This window comes from Carassius gibelio, chromosome B24 (assembly GCF_023724105.1).
Source record: "Carassius gibelio isolate Cgi1373 ecotype wild population from Czech Republic chromosome B24, carGib1.2-hapl.c, whole genome shotgun sequence".
In the NCBI taxonomy this organism is placed as follows: Eukaryota; Metazoa; Chordata; class Actinopteri; order Cypriniformes; family Cyprinidae; genus Carassius; species Carassius gibelio.
Genome location: NC_068419.1, coordinates 1,082,976 through 1,100,588, shown reverse-complemented (window position 1 = coordinate 1,100,588; position 17,613 = coordinate 1,082,976). Strand labels below are relative to the sequence as shown.

Genomic DNA, 17,613 nt, shown 5'->3' with positions numbered 1-17,613 from the left:
ACGTAATGACGCAAAAAATGCTTGAAATTCACGCGGAAATACACCAGTACCACTGGAATTAAAAATATTATTAAAAGCTTACTGTTTTGAATCAAGCTAAGGCAAGCAGATAGGAAATCAGGAAATTAATTATGTAGTGAACTAATCCTTTAACTAGTTATTGGTTCAGTGTTTTAATGTCTGAACCAATGTAACTATTAATGTGACTTTTGTCACAATTTGTATGTAAAGTTTGTATAAATGTTTGGTTAGAGTTTTTTATTTTATTAATGATCTTTGCTTTGAAATGTGCAAAACATGTTTGTTTATTTTTTGATCATCCTTACAGTGTGTTTGTTCTTGTCTTATATGGATGCCACAGTTTTCAATATTGTTAAAGTACATTTTATTCTTGTTTAAGCTAAATTCCTCTTATTACATCTGCAGAAGCAGTTCCAATCAAGACTGTTACAGTCATCCTCAGTCGCATCCACATCTGATGCACCCTCTTCATCGGCACCCTGTGCTTTGTTCACCTCTATAATGGCCTTATCAACCTCATGCCCTCCTGCCCTGTCCTCATCACCGTCAACACCACCTGCGCCACCCACGTCACCTTCAACCTCGCCTGTGCAGCCCTCATCACCTTCTCATGCGCAGCCCTCATCATCCTCGCCTGCGCAGCCCTCATCACCTTCTCATGCGCAGCCCTCATCATCCTCGCCTGCGCAGCCTTCATCACCTTCTCATGTGCAGCCCTCATCGCCTTCTCATGTGCAGCCCTCATCATCCTCATCCTCGCCTGCGCAGCCTTCATCACCTTCTCATGTGCAGCCCTCATCATCCTCATCCTCGCCTGCGCAGCCCTCATCGCCTTCTCATGTGCAGCCCTCATCATCCTCATCCTCGCCTGCGCAGCCCTCATCACCTTCTCATGTGCAGCCCTCATCACCTTCTCATGTGCAGCCCTCATCATCCTCATCCTCGCCTGTGCAGCCCTCATCACCTTCTCATGTGCAGCCCTCATCATCCTCATCCTCGCCTGTGCAGCCCTCATCACCTTCTCATGTGCAGCCCTCATCATCCTCATCCTCGCCTGCGCAGCCCTCATCGCCTTCTCATGTGCAGCCCTCATCATCCTCATCCTCGCCTGCGCAGCCCTCATCACCTTCTCATGTGCAGCCCTCATCATCCTCATCCTCGCCTGTGCAGCCCTCATCACCTTCTCATGTGCAGCCCTCATCGCCTTCTCATGTGCAGCCCTCATCATCCTCATCCTCGCCTGTGCAGCCCTCATCACCTTCTCATGTGCAGCCCTCATCATCCTCATCTTCTCCTGCTCCACCCTTATCTTCACCTTGTGCTGCATCAACACCTGTGGTTCACTCATCACAGGCGTCTGAGACCCTCTCATTAAGGAAGGTGGGTAGATTCATTTTTGGACTGGTAAATCTTACAATAAATTATATGAAATAAAATATTATTTATATTTGTTTGTATTTCTCCTCTTCCAGATATCCTCTTTAAGGCCATCAAGAAAAAGACAGGTATGTCACTTGCCATGTGATCATTTATACGCTCAATATTTTTTGCATAATTATGGCTTTGCTTGCCAGTATCGGCAAATGATGAAACGTAATGTTACATGATCCACTGCCATACCCACTATGCCCAAATACTACCTGTTCTATTAGATTCTGCCAGTGGTGTACTCGTGTGATCACTAAAATATATAATTGAAAAAAAAAAAAACATTTTGTACTATTTGAGTAAGTGTTAAATTCTCTCATTCAGTATTCAGGAAGTGCCGTCTGTGATACAGACTACAGCGATGTCACCGACTACAGCGATGTTGACTATATACCAAAAATCAGCTCAGATGATTCGGATGGTAGTTCTTCTGGACATGACATGGTCAAAAGTGCTTTGATACATCCAACATCTCCCAAAGAGGCAGGTAGTTTATCTGATCAATGTATGACCGCACCATCACCTAAAAAGATGAAATGCCAATCTAAAGAGACAAACACCTCGTCTGGTGATAAGACTTTTATTCAGTCAATGCCATCACCTAAGCAGGAACGCAAGACGTACAACAAAAAGCAGTATTGCCTTTATTGCTCTAAGCCATATTCAAAAATGGCCAGACACCTTGAATTTGTCCATCGCAACGAAGTGGGGGTTGTAAAGGCAGTAGCATTTCCAAAACATTCCAAAGAAAGACGAGTCCAGTTAAACCTCCTTAGAAAAAGGGGCAACTTTGCCCACAACACCGATGTGGTGAGACAAGGACATGGGGAGATGATTGCCTGCTACCGTCCAAAAAATAGTCAAAGAGCCAATGAATTTATTCACTGCATTTACTGCCAAGGGCTTTATAACAAGCGTAGCCTTTGGAAACATATCAAAAACTGTCCCCTGAAACCAAAAAATGAGGATGCCCAGGGCAGGAAAAGAGTTCGATCCCTGTGTGCTCTAAACACACCAGTGGGCTTAGAAGTGAGCAAAGGATTCAAGAAAGTACTCTCCTTTATGAACTATGATGAAGTTTCGCGTGTAGTTCATACTGACAGATGCATCATGCAGCTGGGGGAGCACATGTTCAACAGGATGGGGTCTGATGTGACCAAACATGACTACATCAGACAGAAGATGAGAGAAGTAGGCAGACTTCTTCTTGAAGCAAGGAAGATTACCCCACTGAGAACAATGGTAGACTTCATCATACCAACTAACTTCAAACATGTCATAGCAGCTGTTAAAGTTGTATCTGGCTATGATGAAGAGAAAAACTCCTACCGCATTCCTTCTTTAGCTCTCAAACTTGGGCATTCTTTAAACAAGATATCTAGCATTGTTGAGAGCAATGCCATGATGTATGGAGATCATGAGCGTGCTGAGTGTGCCCGAGACTTCAGGAAAATACACCAGGCAAGGTGGAATGAGTACATTTCTGCTGGTGCTATAACTACATTGAAAGAAGCCAAGTGGAACACACCACAGATCATTCCTTTCACTCAGGATGTCAAAGTCCTGCACACACATCTTGAAAAGAAACACAATGAGCTCCTAAGTAAGCTCAGATCTTGCCCTTCTGCTGACAGCTACGCTGCTCTAGCCAAGGTCACGCTGTCCCAGGTCATCCTGTTCAACCGAAGGAGAGAAGGTGAGGTATCCCGGATGCTTTTGTCAGCTTTTAAAAGCAGGGATTCTTCTGAGCTACACGAAGACATTGCCATCTGTCTGTCTGAGTTTGAGAGGAAGCTGTGTCTGCACTTCTCAAGAGTTGAGATCCGTGGTAAACGAGGGAGAAAGGTTCCTGTGCTCCTCAAGCCTTCCATGGTTTCTGCCATGGAGCTGCTTGTTGAAACGCGTGAGCTTTGTGGTGTTCCAGCAGAGAATCCCTTTATGTTTGCTAGATGTGGAGCAATGTCTGCCTACAGAGGAGGAGAGTGCATCAACAAAGCTGCTTGCGAATGTGGCATAAAGAACCCTGATGCACTGTCATCAACTAGGCTTAGGAAACACATAGCAACCATGTCTAAAATTCTTAACCTTAATGAGAATGAAGCAGACCAACTGGCTGATTTCCTTGGTCACGATATCCGAATCCACAGACAGTATTATCGGTTACCAGAGGGAACACTGCAGCTGGCAAAAATGAGTAAAGTCCTAATGGCCATGGAGAAAGGAACACTGTCTGACTACAAAGGAAAGAAACTTGATGACATTGAAATCGACCCAAATGGTATGAGTATACATGCTCTGTGTGTATCTGTGCTGTACATATTTACAAAACAATGTATATATTCATGTCACAGATACTAGGTATAAGCAATAAAGTGTTCATTTTTCGTTAATTAATTATTAAGAGCAACTTGAGGCCCAAGGTGATTCCATGTCAAGTGATGAGGAGGATTCCAGTGACCTCTCTCAGACACCAGCACCAGCACCAGTACAGACTGATCAACCTGTTCAATCTGAACAAGCTGTTTCACAGGAGGATCAAGGTAAGAAAAATCTCTACATTGCACAAACAATCAGTAATCAAATAAAACAGTAATCAAATAAACATGAATTAGCTCCATGCAGCAATATCCAGACAAATTAAAAAAAAATTATGCATTAGGACACAGTCTTGATTTGCTCTTTACTCACCGATTTAGTTGTAATGAGAATGTGTAATGAGAATTTACTTTTTAATTATTTCATAGGTTCTTCAAATGCTCCAAAAAAGAAATGGGAGGACAGTGAGGTAAAAGCAGTAGAGAGACACATGATGAGTTTCATCAAGACATGCAAAGTTCCTGGTAAGCAAGACTGTGAAAGATGCATTCACGCAGAGCCAGAAGCTTTGAAGCAGCGAACATGGACTGGTGTGAAAAATTATGTGCGGAACAGGATCACGACTCTTAAAAGAAAGGGTGGTTTGTAGGAAGGCACAAACACTTCAGCACTTTGCACATTATGCTCTTTTTGTAGGAAATGGAGCTAAATTAAAAGAAATGAGGATAAAGGTGTAGAAATATTTTGTGGATGGAATGAAACAGAATATAAAGTGAAAAGTTAGAGTATAAGAAGGTTAATGAAGAAGTAGAGGATAGTAAGAGTCAATTTTCTTTGTTCAGTTACAATATAGTTGGATGAAATGTCATGTTAAACTTTTTGATATTTCTGTCATAGAGGGAGGAGAGAATGTAAAGATGATAAAAAAGGGAAGAGTGAATAGCTGTGCTGGACATGGGCTGTGGCTGGATCTAACCGATTGGTGAGAGTTAATGTGTGCAGACGAGAGAAGCTGAAAACTGAGATGTGATGTCAGACACTTTCTGCTTCCCGTAGTGATGCAGAGCCAGAAGCTTTGAAGCAGGGAACATGGACTGGTGTGAAAAATTATGTGGGGAACAGGATCACGACTCCTAAAAGAAATGGTGGTTTGTAGGGAGGCACAAACACTTCAACACTTTGCACATTATGCTCTTTTCGTAAGAAATGGAGCTAAATTAAAAGAAATTAAGATAAAGGTGTAGACATTAAAATTAAGAGACGCTCGCGCTGTTTGCATACTTTACCACAGCTGAAGTAGAAAAAATGCATTATTTTCCAAATACACAGATATTTCGGAGACATTTTCATTCAATACATGCACTGCTTGATACAGTGTCTGTTTGTACAAGAATAAAGTTCAACATAAGCCTAAATACCAACGTAAAGAGGGAGGAGAGAATGTAAAGGGGACGTAAAGAGGGAGGAGAGAATGTAAAGGGGACGTAAAGAGGTAGGAGAGAATGTAAAGGGGACGTAAAGAGGTAGGAGAGAATGTAAAGGGGACGTAAAGTGGGAGGAGAGAATGTAAAGGGGACGTAAAGAGGGAGGAGAGAATGTAAAGGGGACGTAAAGTGGGAGGAGAGAATGTAAAGGGGACATAAAGAGGTAGGAGAGAATGTAAAGGGGACGTAAAGAGGTAGGAGAGAATGTAAAGGGGACGTAAAGTGGGAGGAGAGAATGTAAAGGGGACGTAAAGAGGTAGGAGAGAATGTAAAGGGGACGTAAAGTGGGAGGAGAGAATGTAAAGGGGACGTAAAGAGGGAGGAGAGAATGTAAAGGGGACGTAAAGAGGGAGGAGAGAATGTAAAGGGGACGTAAAGAGGGAGGAGAGAATGTAAAGGGGACGTAAAGAGGGAGGAGAGAATGTAACGGGGACGTAAAGTGGGAGGAGAGAATGTAACGGGGACGTAAAGAGGGAGGAGAGAATGTTAAGGGGACGTAAAGTGGGAGGAGAGAATGTAAAGGGAACGTAAAGAGGGAGGAGAGAATGTAAAGGGGACGTAAAGAGGGAGGAGAGAATGTAAAGGGGACGTAAAGTGGGAGGAGAGAATGTAACGGGGACGTAAAGAGGGAGGAGAGAATGTAAAGGGGACGTAAAGTGGGAGGAGAGAATGTAACGGGGACGTAATGAGGGAGGAGAGAATGTAAAGGGAATGTAAAGGACGTAAAGTAGGAGAGCATGTAAAGGGGACGTAAAGAGGGAGGGGAGAATGTAAAGGGGACGTAAAGAGGGAGGAGAGAATGTAAAGGGGACGTAAAGTGGGAGGAGAGAATGTAAAGGGGACGTAATGAGGGAGGAGAGAATGTAAAGGGAACGTAAAGGATGTAAAGTAGGAGAGCATGTAAAGGGGACGTAAAGAGGGAGGGGAGAATGTAAAGGGGACGTAAAGAGGGAGGGGAGAATGTAAAGGGGACGTAAAGAGGGAGGGGAGAATGTAAAGGGGATGTAAAGAGGGAGGGGAGAATTTAAAGAAGACGAAAGAGGGAGGGGAGAATGCAAAGGGAACGTAAAGAGGGAGGAGAGCATGTAAAGGGAACGTAAAGAGGGAGGAGAGAATGTAAAGGGGACGTAAAGAGGGAGGAGAGCATGTAAAGAGGGAGGAGAGCATGTAAAGAGGGAGGAGAGCATGTAAAGAGGGAGGAGAGCATGTAAAGGGTACGTAAAGAGGGAGGAGAGACAGCGACACCCATCCTGTGCCATAAGGCAACAGAGTACAACTAGAGTGATTGGAGAGCAGGAGGACTCAGATAGAGCAGATTCTCTAGAGCGACTCACGAGCTCTGATGATGACACAGCTAATCCACGATTGGCAGAGTACACTGCTTGACAACGATCACGTGTGTTTCATGTCTCTTCTCACACCTTCAGTTCCACTAAGGATCACATCTGTTCTTTATAACAGTAAAAGCTCTTTTCACATAGTTGCGATAAATGTTTATCAAAATAAAACAAATAAAACAATGTAGACCCCACTTCACTGGTATTTAGGCTTATTTTGAACTTTATTCTTGTACAAACAGTAGTGCATGTATTGAATGAAAATGTCTCTGAAATATCTGTATTTGGAAAATAATGCGTTTATTCCACTTCAGCTGTGGTAAAGTATGCAAACTTAGCCTGAGCATCACTACAGGAAGCAGAAAGTGTCTGACATCACATCTCAGTTTTCAGCTTCTCTCGTCTGCACACGGCAACTCTCACCAATCGGTTACATCCAGCCACAGCCCATGTCCAGCACAGCTAATATAAGGGAGGAATAGAGGCAGTAAATGTAAAGAGGATAAAGAGAGGGAGGAGTAAAGCGGGTAAAAAGAGTGAGGAGTAGAGTTAAAGAGGATAAAGAGAGGGAGGAGTAAAGAAGGTAAAAAAGAGGGAGGAGTAGAGTTAAAGAGGATAGAGAGAGGGAGGAGTGAAGAGGGAGGAGTAGAGTTAAAGAGGATAGAGAGGGAGGAGTAAAGAGGGTAAAAAGAGGGAGGAGTAGAGTTAAAGAGGGAGGAAGTAAAGGAGGAAGTAGAGAGATTTTGAAGAAGGGTGGATGGAGGAAGTACAGAGGATAGTTGGGCACTGAGAATCATTCCCACCTCCAAGTTAATTGATTTTTCATTGTTGTTCTTTAAAAAAAAAATTTTTTTTGAAGTTCTGTCATTAACTGCAATGTGCACTTTCAACACGATGTGTCCAAGACTGTTAATATTAAAGAGTCATTTAATCGGAGTGTGTGTGTCACTCGAGTCCCCAAAGAGTCATTTAATCGGAGTGTGTGTGTCACTCGAGTCCCCAAAGAGTCATTTAATCGGAGTGTGTGTGTCACTCGAGTCCCCAAAGAGTCATTTAATCGGAGTGTGTGTGTCACTAGAGTCCCCAAAGGGTCATTTAATCGGAGTGTGTGTCACCTGAGTCCCCAATGAGTCGTTCAATTGGAGTGTGTGTGTCACTAGAGTCCCCAAAGGGTCATTTAATCGGAGTGTGTGTGTGTCACTCGAGTCCCCAAAGGGTTATTTAATCGGAGTGTGTGTGTCACTCGAGTCCCCAAAGGGTCATTTAATCGGAATGTGTGTGTGTCACTAGAGTCCCCAAAGGGTCATTTAATCGGAGTGTGTGTGTCACTAGAGTCCCCAAAGGGTCATTTAATCGGAATGTGTGTGTGTCGCTAGAGTCCCCAAAGGGTCATTTAATCGGAGTGTGTATCACTATTTTTATTTGTATAGAGTTTTTTTGACAATTACTACACTTTACAGAGGAACATGCCTAATGTCTTAAAACCCCAGTGTGTAGCCAAAGATGACTCTGGTGAGGAAATCTCCTTAAGATGTTTTTGTGATAATGATTAGTTTACAGTCGATGCTAAATTAACTAGAGGGATGCAGATTCGGTCAGTGAAAGGTTCTCTGCCATGAAGTGAAGTCAGTTTTATTTCTATAGCGCATGATACAATACAGATGGTTTCAAAGGAGCTTCACACACATACAATAACTTGCAAATGTCAACAATTATGAAATGACTAATGTAGAGCTGTTTTGCAGTTGAAATTAAAGACAATAGTGTTGTTATTCAGCTCAATTCTGTTCATCTTTTGCTTCTGATAGTCAATCAGTCAAGTCAATAACATTTCTGAATGTTAATTGTCATTCCCCAACTGAGCAGCCAAAGGCACTTGATCTCAAGCTACAAATCAGACAAAACATGTAGGCTACCCATTTACAGTGATCTTGCTGAAAAGAAGAAACCCAGTTTACTCTCTCACACCTGTATCTTTGCACTAGCTTGATTTCACTGTCCAGTATTGGAACTTTGAATTGTAATATTCTACTTCTGTCTTCTTAGGATAAATAATATATACCATCTCAACAATGTCCTGAAAGTATGACTTGATCAGAGTTTGTGTTTAATGTCCCCAAAAGCGACATATAAAATAATGTCCCTAAAGTGAAGGTAAAATGTCAGGTCTTTAAGGAAGGCTTTTATTGATAAAATCAAGTGATATTTGTGATGACAGCTTCTCCAGAAGTGCAGTCATATCTTTCTTTAGTCTCTAGACCCTTCAGAAAGGGGTGTCCCTAAAGGTAGGGTTTCCAGTCATACGTCCTCACATTGTGGTTAAGTAGGTATGTGTGTGTGTGAGTGTGTGTGTGAGTGTGTGTGTGTGTGTGTGTGAGTGTGTGTGTGTGGGAGTGTGTGTGTGTGTGTGTGTGTGTGAGTGTGAGTGTGTGTGTGTGTGTGTGTGTGTGAGAGAGAGAGAGAGTGAGTGTGTGTGTGTGTGTGTGTGTGTGAGAGAGAGAGAGTGTGTGTGTGTGTGTGTGTGAGAGAGAGAGAGAGAGTGAGTGTGTGTGTGTGTGTATGTGTGTGTGTGTGTGTGAGAGAGAGAGAGTGTGTGTGTGTGTGTGTGTGTGTGAGAGAGAGAGAGAGAGTGAGTGTGTGTGTGTGTGTGTGTGTGTGTGTGTGTGTGTGAGTGTATGTGAGAGAGAGAGAGAGAGAGCGAGTGTGTTTATGTGTGTGTGTGTCTGTGTGTGCGAGTGTGTGCGTGTGTGTGTGTGTGTGTGTGTGTGTGTGTGTGTGCTCACCTGACCGGTGCTCCGCGGCTCCGTGCTGGTTTCAGTAGAACAGTCACTGTGCTGTCGGTTTGATTCAGTGGCGTCTCCTGCTCGTATCCCGGCATCTGCGGCGCTGTGATGATTGACAGGTGACATATGAGCACATCACACACACACACACACACACACTCACACACACAGGGTCTTACGGGAGATCTTGGTGGTGAACTGTGTGATGGTGGGGGGTCCGTATCCTTTGACGGTGCTGGCTCTGATGGTGAAGGAGTACGTGGATCCGGGATACAGAGCCGTGAAGACGTGAGACGTCTCGTTACTGAGCTTCAGCACCTTCCCGCTCTGATTGGACAGATTAAACGCCGGGTCGAAGGAGCTGACGGCCTTGTAGAAGACCTGCACACACACACACACTAGTACTCTAATACAATATGAATATTATTTAACTTTATTTTAAATATTGAGTAATTATTTCTAAAGTAAATAAGTAAAGGTTTGTGGATCGCTGATGTGAAGTGATCAGGTGTGTGTCTGGAGCTCCAGAACGCTGTAAAACTTTCAGATTTGTGTTTGTGGGTCTGATCTTTTATTACGATGGAGGAGCCTCACTTTTGTTCTCGTTCCCTCTCTTCTGCTGGAGCAGGACCCGGATGAGAGCACTTCTAATGTAACTAGATGAAGAGTAGCAGAGCGGCTTGATGTGAATAACGCCGCTCTATTCCCCGTCACAAAGAGAGCAGCGATGGGACTCATCCGCTGAGAAATACCAACAGGCTCTCTGCTATTAGTCTAAGACAGGTAGATGGACCGACACCTGCGCTGATCCGCACGGGAAAACCACTCCGGAATATTTCTGAGAGATAACAGTGCACAGACAATTCAGCAAGAAGGAGCTGTTTGGCACCAATGCACAGAAAACAGAGCACTGCTTAAACATCCAGTTCAAGCCAAAGATGCAAAAGTACACAATACTCGACCATCATTCACATGTGTGTCTGTTTAGTTTAGTTTAGTTATTTTGGCTAATTTGATGATGATTTCAGCTACTTCTGAACATATTTACCATCTGGTACCAAAAGGAATTGCTAAATAATGTCTATAGTTTGAGCATGTTTCAAACACTCTCAAAATTAAGTGTTTTTCCTCACCAGCTAAATCATTTCAAACAGAAAACAAGATTATTTTGCTTGTTTCCAAGTAGGAAGTGAACTGGGGTACGGAGAAAAAAGCAGGATTAATAAAAAATAAAATATTACTCTAAATAAATAAATATGATGTTTTATTACATGCAGTTAATAAATAAATATATTAAAAGAAATCAAAATAAACTAAAATAAAAATAAACGAAAGGACGTGTGTGCGTATTAAAATAAATAAATAATAATACAAATTATATTAAATATTATATCAAATTATATTAAAATAAATAAATACCCCTAACAAAAGTTCTAATTCTTTTTATAAACTGAATATATATAGTTTATATATAAATTGGCTTTTTATCCATGAAATTATAGAACTGTCTAACATCAGGGTTATCATTGGTTAATAAATCTAAAAACATTAAAATATTAAAAAATATATATATTAGAAAAACTAATAAAAATTATGAAAACACACAATAAGATGACAAAAACATTAATACAATTTTATATGAACATGGAAAATCTAAAAATGAAAACTAATTTAAAATGAAACATTTTTATTTCAAGTAATTGCCACATTTTTATTTTTTTTTATTTTGGAAATGATATAGATGCATTAAAAACAAATAAATAAATAAAAACAAAAACATAGCAAACTGTGAAGGAAAACCTTCAATAAAATTTAAAATGAAAATAAAAACTAGTCAATAAAAACTCCAATGATGATAAAAAACCCTGACTGACACGAGGATGATGTTAGCTGGGGGTCCATGTCCCATAAAGGACTGAAAACCCCTGGGTTTAAATCAGTTCTCCAAAACCCAGCAGATTTCCTCTCAACTGATGCAGAACCTGACACGAGACAAACACAAGTGTGTGCAATGGAGGCCTGACCCCGGATCAGCACATTTATCATCATCACATCATTACTGTGTTTCAGAGCAAAGCACTTAACCCAGAATGCACTGGGGCGACTCGCTGTCACTGCAATTACTGCACAAAGCCAAGCCCATCCAGTGACAGAACACACACCTGCATCGCTCCAACCCTGCAGAAACCAAACCAACATCACAGATCACAGCCCTGACACTTCCCTGAAGACGAGCGCGACGACAGAACGTGAATCTGACAGCTTAATTGCTCGCATTTCCACAAATGAAGTTCTGCAACAATGAGTCTTTTGTGCGGCGCTTTGTTCCGAGTTTCCAGAATGAGTCACGCGCTTCAGAAATCATCACAAAACTCAGCGTGTTTCAATAACTGACGACGCTCAAACACATTTCCCTTCACAATGCTGTGCACTGTGAGTCTCTGAGGACCTTGCATTACACAGACACAAGTTTAGTCACTTCTGAATGGGTGCCGTCAGAACGAGAGTCTGATAAAAACATCCCAATAATCCACAGCACTCCAGTCCATCAGTGAACATCTGGAGAAGACAAAACCTGAAACACATCCAGCATTAAGATGATTTTAACTCAAACACATAGAGTCTATAATCCAGAATAACACTTCCTCCAGTGAAAAAGTGTTCTGGTCTGAATCAGGAGAGAAATCTGCACAGATCAAGCAGCGTTTAAACAGATCTAAACTAATCTGTGAGAGACAACAGCAGATGATGAAGTTTATCAATGGAGGAAGTGTTATTATGATTATAGACTCTATGTGTTTGACTCTCATTCTGACGGCACCCATTCACTGCAGAGCATCCATTGATGAGACACTGATGCAGTGCTAGATTTCTACAAACCTGATGAAGAAACAAACTCATCCTGATCTCTGATGAACTGAAAGTGAACACCTTTTTCATTTTTTGGTGACAACACTCAGACCAGAGTTTCATTATTGTGTTGAACACAAAAGAAAATATTTTGAAGAATTTTGAAGAACTGAATAGTTGTTTGTCCTCAGTGACTTGCATAGGAAGTCAATGGGTACCGTCAAGTGTTTGATTGGCAGCATTCTTCCAAATATCTTCTATGTTCAACATAAGAAAGAAACTCATTCATGACGACACTAGACGAACTATCTTTATAAGTTACAAAAACTTTATTTCTGATTGTTCAAAATCCCCCCCCAAAAAAAAAAAAAATGTGAAAGTTTTATGAACATTAAGGGAACATTCCATGACTTTTCAAACGTTATAGGAACGTTACTTTTGAATATTCTCAGAACATTCCGAAACAAGTAGCAACATTTAAAACAAAAAGAATGTTAGGTGAATGTTACAGTGTTCAGAGAGTAATGTTCCCATAGCGACCGCATGGAATGGAATGTTCCCCTAATGCTCCCTTTCACCAGAAAACACTTCTAAACCCTTTACACATTCAGATGTGTGTCCTGCAGCACAGAAGCAGTCATCAGTGTCACAGACGAGTATTTGGAGAAATACACAACAATACACTGTATGAGTCACAATTATACATTTCTCTTTTATGACAAAAATCATTAAGATATGAAGTAAAGATCATGTTCATGAAGATATTTAGTAAATCTCCTACTGTAAATATATCAGAACTTAATGTTAGATTAGTAATATGCATTGCTAAGAACTTCATCTGAACAACTTTAAAGATGATTTTCTCAATATTTAGATTTTTTTGCTCCCTCAGATTCCAGATTTACAAATAGTTGTATCTCAGACAGATATTGTCTTCTCCGAACAAACCACACATCACTGGAGAGATGATTTATTCAGCTTCAGACGATGCATACATTTTCCTATCTTTGTGTAAATGTTGCTAGACTGTATTAGTGTCAGCTGGTGTGGGATTACTCTGGGCTCTTCTGACCTGAACGGCGTCTAGCTCCATCAGAAAGCAGCGCTGCTAATAGATCATGTTCACACACTCGCTCCTTCAGATCTAAAGGTTATTCCTCTAGATTGATTAGTCAATTAAGAGCACGCAGAATGAGATACGGAGGAAGACGAATGCTGAAGGAACGCTGACTCACTTCGTACTGTTTGATGATGCCGTACGTCTGGAGCGGTTCTCTCCATCGGAGCGAGATCTTCTCCTCGTACGTGCTTCCTTGGATGGACTCCTGCGGAACGGCGCTGGGAACTGGAGACACCAGAAAACACAAGAAATGAAGAAAAGAGCAAATGGCAGGAGTGTGCTGATCAGAGCCGTATTGATCTGAATAGACTCTGATGTGATTTAAATCAATGTTCTCTTGTATTCAGTGTGTGATCCTCGCAGGAGAAGGATTATTCTTCTGTTCAGTTTGCTGCTCCTTGACCTGTGAGCATCTCTCCAGAGTCCAGCTTCAGCCCTGACCGCAGCTCGCTGTGGAAACACATGCTATTGTCCAGGAGAAATAACACACTTGACCCCAAGCCATTCCTGAATGCAAATGGAATTAAGTTCAACACTGATGACCTTCTTCATAGTGGGAAAAAGGTTTATTAAAAACTCATTTAAAAAAATGTAATCAATTAAACTAGAAAAATGTCTGAGGCCAAAGCCAAATCAAACATTTTATAATAGTCCATTTTTATCATATGGATATTTTATGTTTGCAAGAAAATATATAAATTAAACTATGTGTGCGGCTGCAGCCAAATCATTAAAAAATTAAATAAAAATTTACATTTGATATTATTTAATAAAAATAAAATGTTTTATAAAACACAATATAAAATTTATATGAATTTATGAATGAAACATATAAACTTAGAGTTATAATAATAATAATAATTTTTTTTTTAAATTAAAACGTTTTGTCATTTTTGTCTGAAGCTACAGCAAATCATAAAACACACACACACACAGACACACACACACAGACACATATATGTATATAAGTAGTATTTTTATTTATTTTTTTCAGTTTTATCACAAACATCAATGTTTATCATATGGACTCTTAATGTAAACTTAAGATAAATGTTTTTATTCTTAAGATTTTTTTGTTTTGTTTTGTTAAAGGGGATTTTTAAATGAAACAACAATGTGGACTCTTATTATATTATTAAAATGAATGTTTTTGTTTTCAGCAGTAGTTTAATAAGTCTGATGCTTGCAGCCAGATCCTAGAAGCAGCAGTAAAGCACATGGTGTGTGTTGTGTGTGTAGTGTGTGTAGTGTGTGTAGTGTGTGGATGTCTCTGAGCTCGTGTGGTCACTGACCGTCCTCATCGGTCAGCACGCGCAGCTCCTGGCTCTCTCTGACTCCCTCGCGGTTGCGCAGCAGCAGGCGGATGCTGACGTTGGTGTACGGAGGAAGGCTGCGGATGGTGTGCTGCGGCGCGGCGCTCAGAGGATCGTAGCACGTCTCCTCGCGCGTCTCCTCTTTACCGTTAGCCGTGTAGCGGTACTGCACCGTCAGGTTGTAGCTGTAGCAGCGCGTCACGTTGTATCCGAACGGCTCCCAGCGCACCGTCAGCTGCTTGGACTTGATGTCCACCACCTGCAGCCGCCGAGGACCGTGCATGGGATCTGAGACACAGGAGAACCGCACGCACTGCGCTTAACACAAGCCTACAACACTTCAGATGAAAGAAAACATCATTTATCAGATGCATTTGAGGTTTCATGTCATTTTAAGTGAGTTTTACCAAATCCTAAAAGCAGCACTAAAACACGTGTTCTGTTTTATTTTAGAATTTTACAGAAATTCTAAAATAAATGAAAAAAAAAACTAAATATATTGTCCACAATCATCTTCAAGGGCTGTGCATGTGATCTGCACAACGCAAGAGAAACAGAGAACACATGAAAAACACACGATGCATTAAATTCACAAGAGGAAAAAATATATGCAAAAAAAAAGAAATATTAAATACAAAAAAAAATGTCATTCTAAATCTTCATTGTTTTGGCATGAGATCTAAAATACAGTGGGGAAAAAAATATTAACGCATTTTATGATACTATTTGCTATTATTGCTTTTTTTCATGAGATTTTTTTTTTTTTTTGCATTATAGTTTTTTTATGGTGTTGTTATTTGTTTATCTATTTATTTTTTTCAATTATATAGATTTTTTTCTTTCTTTTTTTCAATGCAATTAATCGCCTTCAAAATAAACGTTTTTGTTTACATAATAAATAAAAACAGCACACACGCATATATTATGTAAACAAACAAAACTGTTATTTCTGATGTGATTAATGGTGATTTATAGTTTGACCGCACTACACACACACACACACTCACACACACACACACACACACACACTCACACACACTCACACACACTCACACACACACACACACACACACACACACACACACACACACACTCACACACACACACACACACACTCACACACACACACTCACACACACACACACACTCACACACACACACACACACACACACACACACACACACACACACACACACACACACACACACACACACACACACACTCACACACACACACACACACACTCACACACACACACTCACACACACACACACACACTCACACACACACACACACACACACTCACACACACACACACTCACACACTCACACACTCACACACTCACACACACACACTCACACACACACACACACACGTAGATCCAGTTTCTGCTCTGTTCCCTCAGGAGCACCAGCTCTGTAATACCATCAGTTTCCATTCTGAGTTCAATCTGAGCAGCATTTCAGAGCAATTCAGTGTTTCACACACACACACACACACACCGGCTAGCCCCAGACAGGCAATCTGACGCTCCTGATGAGGAACAGGGAAGCTTAACCTGCTCCGTTCCCACAAAATTGTGTTTTACAGAGCCCGGAGCAATCCAGACGGACCGATCACACACAGAACTATTCATAGCAGGCTTTCTGCAGTCCTTTAATACCTTTCTACACTATAAAACCTGCTTTTACGTTACTCTAACTCATAAAATAAAGTTAACGAAACTTATTTTATAAGCTGCACAAGGTTCAACTCCTATTTGAGCCAGTTTCATGTAATTTAGGTTGAAATGACTTAAAGAGATACTTCAACAAGACAGCAATGTGTGTTTTACAGAGTAAGACTAAGACAAGAGAAGGAATATGATCTCTAAATATGGATGAAAAATGAGTGCTGTCAAATGATTAATCAAAATAATTCATAATGTGTTTTTATGTATTGTGTATATTTATTATGCATATAAATACAAATACGTACATGCATGTATACATGTAAGAAAATTGTGTTTATTAATATAGTTTTATATAATATAAATAGTTTAATAAATAAGTTTAAATGGATTGTTATTTTCACACTTTATATGAAATATATTTTCAAAAACATGTTTTACTCTAAAATCTAATCATGTTTTGTTCCAAATTTGTAGCTGATATCCTATTTTTTGTGTGTTCACAAAATCCTGATAAAAAATAAATAAATGTAAAAATTTTAAATTAAATTAAATAAAAACTACATATATTTTTGGGGTAAAAAAAAAAGTATAAAAAATATATATATATATATATATTTTTTTTTTTTTTTTTTTTTTTTTGTAATAAAAATAGTAATTTCTACAGTTTAGAAGGTTTAACTTATATAAAAAATCTTTACAAATAAATGTAAAATATCAATATTCCATAAACAGTGCGCTCATTATTCAGACTGAGTCAGACTCCAGTTGTGCAGCGCTGACAGTCGAACCCTTTTAATCTCGACACACAATAAAACTGTTTCCTGTGGCTCCTGTTCCTCTGGAGTGTGAATATGAAGGAAATCACTGCCGAGAACAATCTGAGCACTATTGAGAAATATATCCGGCACAAAGAATAGCAAACTTTCTAAATGAAAGCTTGATATTCGGCAAAAAAGGAACCTGGTGATTTTCCCTTTCAGGCTGAACTGAAGGAGTCTTTGTGAAGCGGATGAGAAGAAGGACAGCGGTCTGTGATTGAGCAAAGTGCTGCCTGAACAGCAGAGGAACGAAACCTGCTGATCCTGAGAGAATAATCAGATCCTGAGCCTCTCTCAGAAACTGACCAGAGACACGGAGACCTCGGAGAACACAGCTTTCTCTTATACCAAACATCATCAGGATATTATGTCCTTCATTATTGATTAGTATGAGACACTGAAGACTGGAGGAATGATGCTGAAAATACAGCGGAGCATCACAGAAATACATTACACTTTAACACAGATT

At 40.4% G+C, this 17,613-nt stretch overlaps 1 protein-coding gene and 1 long non-coding RNA gene across 14 annotated transcripts in view; both read right to left on the bottom strand.

Annotated features, from left to right (window-relative positions):
- LOC128012969 (receptor-type tyrosine-protein phosphatase mu) overlaps positions 1-17,613 on the bottom strand; it is a 256,276-nt gene that overhangs the window by 109,909 nt on the left and 128,754 nt on the right. For all 13 annotated transcript variants that reach the window (XM_052595595.1, XM_052595589.1, XM_052595585.1 and 10 more), the window contains 4 exons: positions 14,632-14,940; positions 13,455-13,564; positions 9,549-9,750; positions 9,370-9,472 (listed from right to left, as the gene is read on the bottom strand). In XM_052595595.1, coding sequence (XP_052451555.1) covers positions 9,370-9,472; positions 9,549-9,750; positions 13,455-13,564; positions 14,632-14,940 — 724 coding nt within the window. The remainder of the gene's footprint in view (positions 1-9,369; positions 9,473-9,548; positions 9,751-13,454; positions 13,565-14,631; positions 14,941-17,613) is intronic.
- LOC128012996 (uncharacterized) lies at positions 526-924 on the bottom strand. Its single transcript, XR_008183229.1, has 3 exons — positions 800-924; positions 674-745; positions 526-625 (listed from the first exon to the last, which is right to left on the bottom strand). It is a non-coding gene; the product is annotated as an uncharacterized LOC128012996 (long non-coding RNA).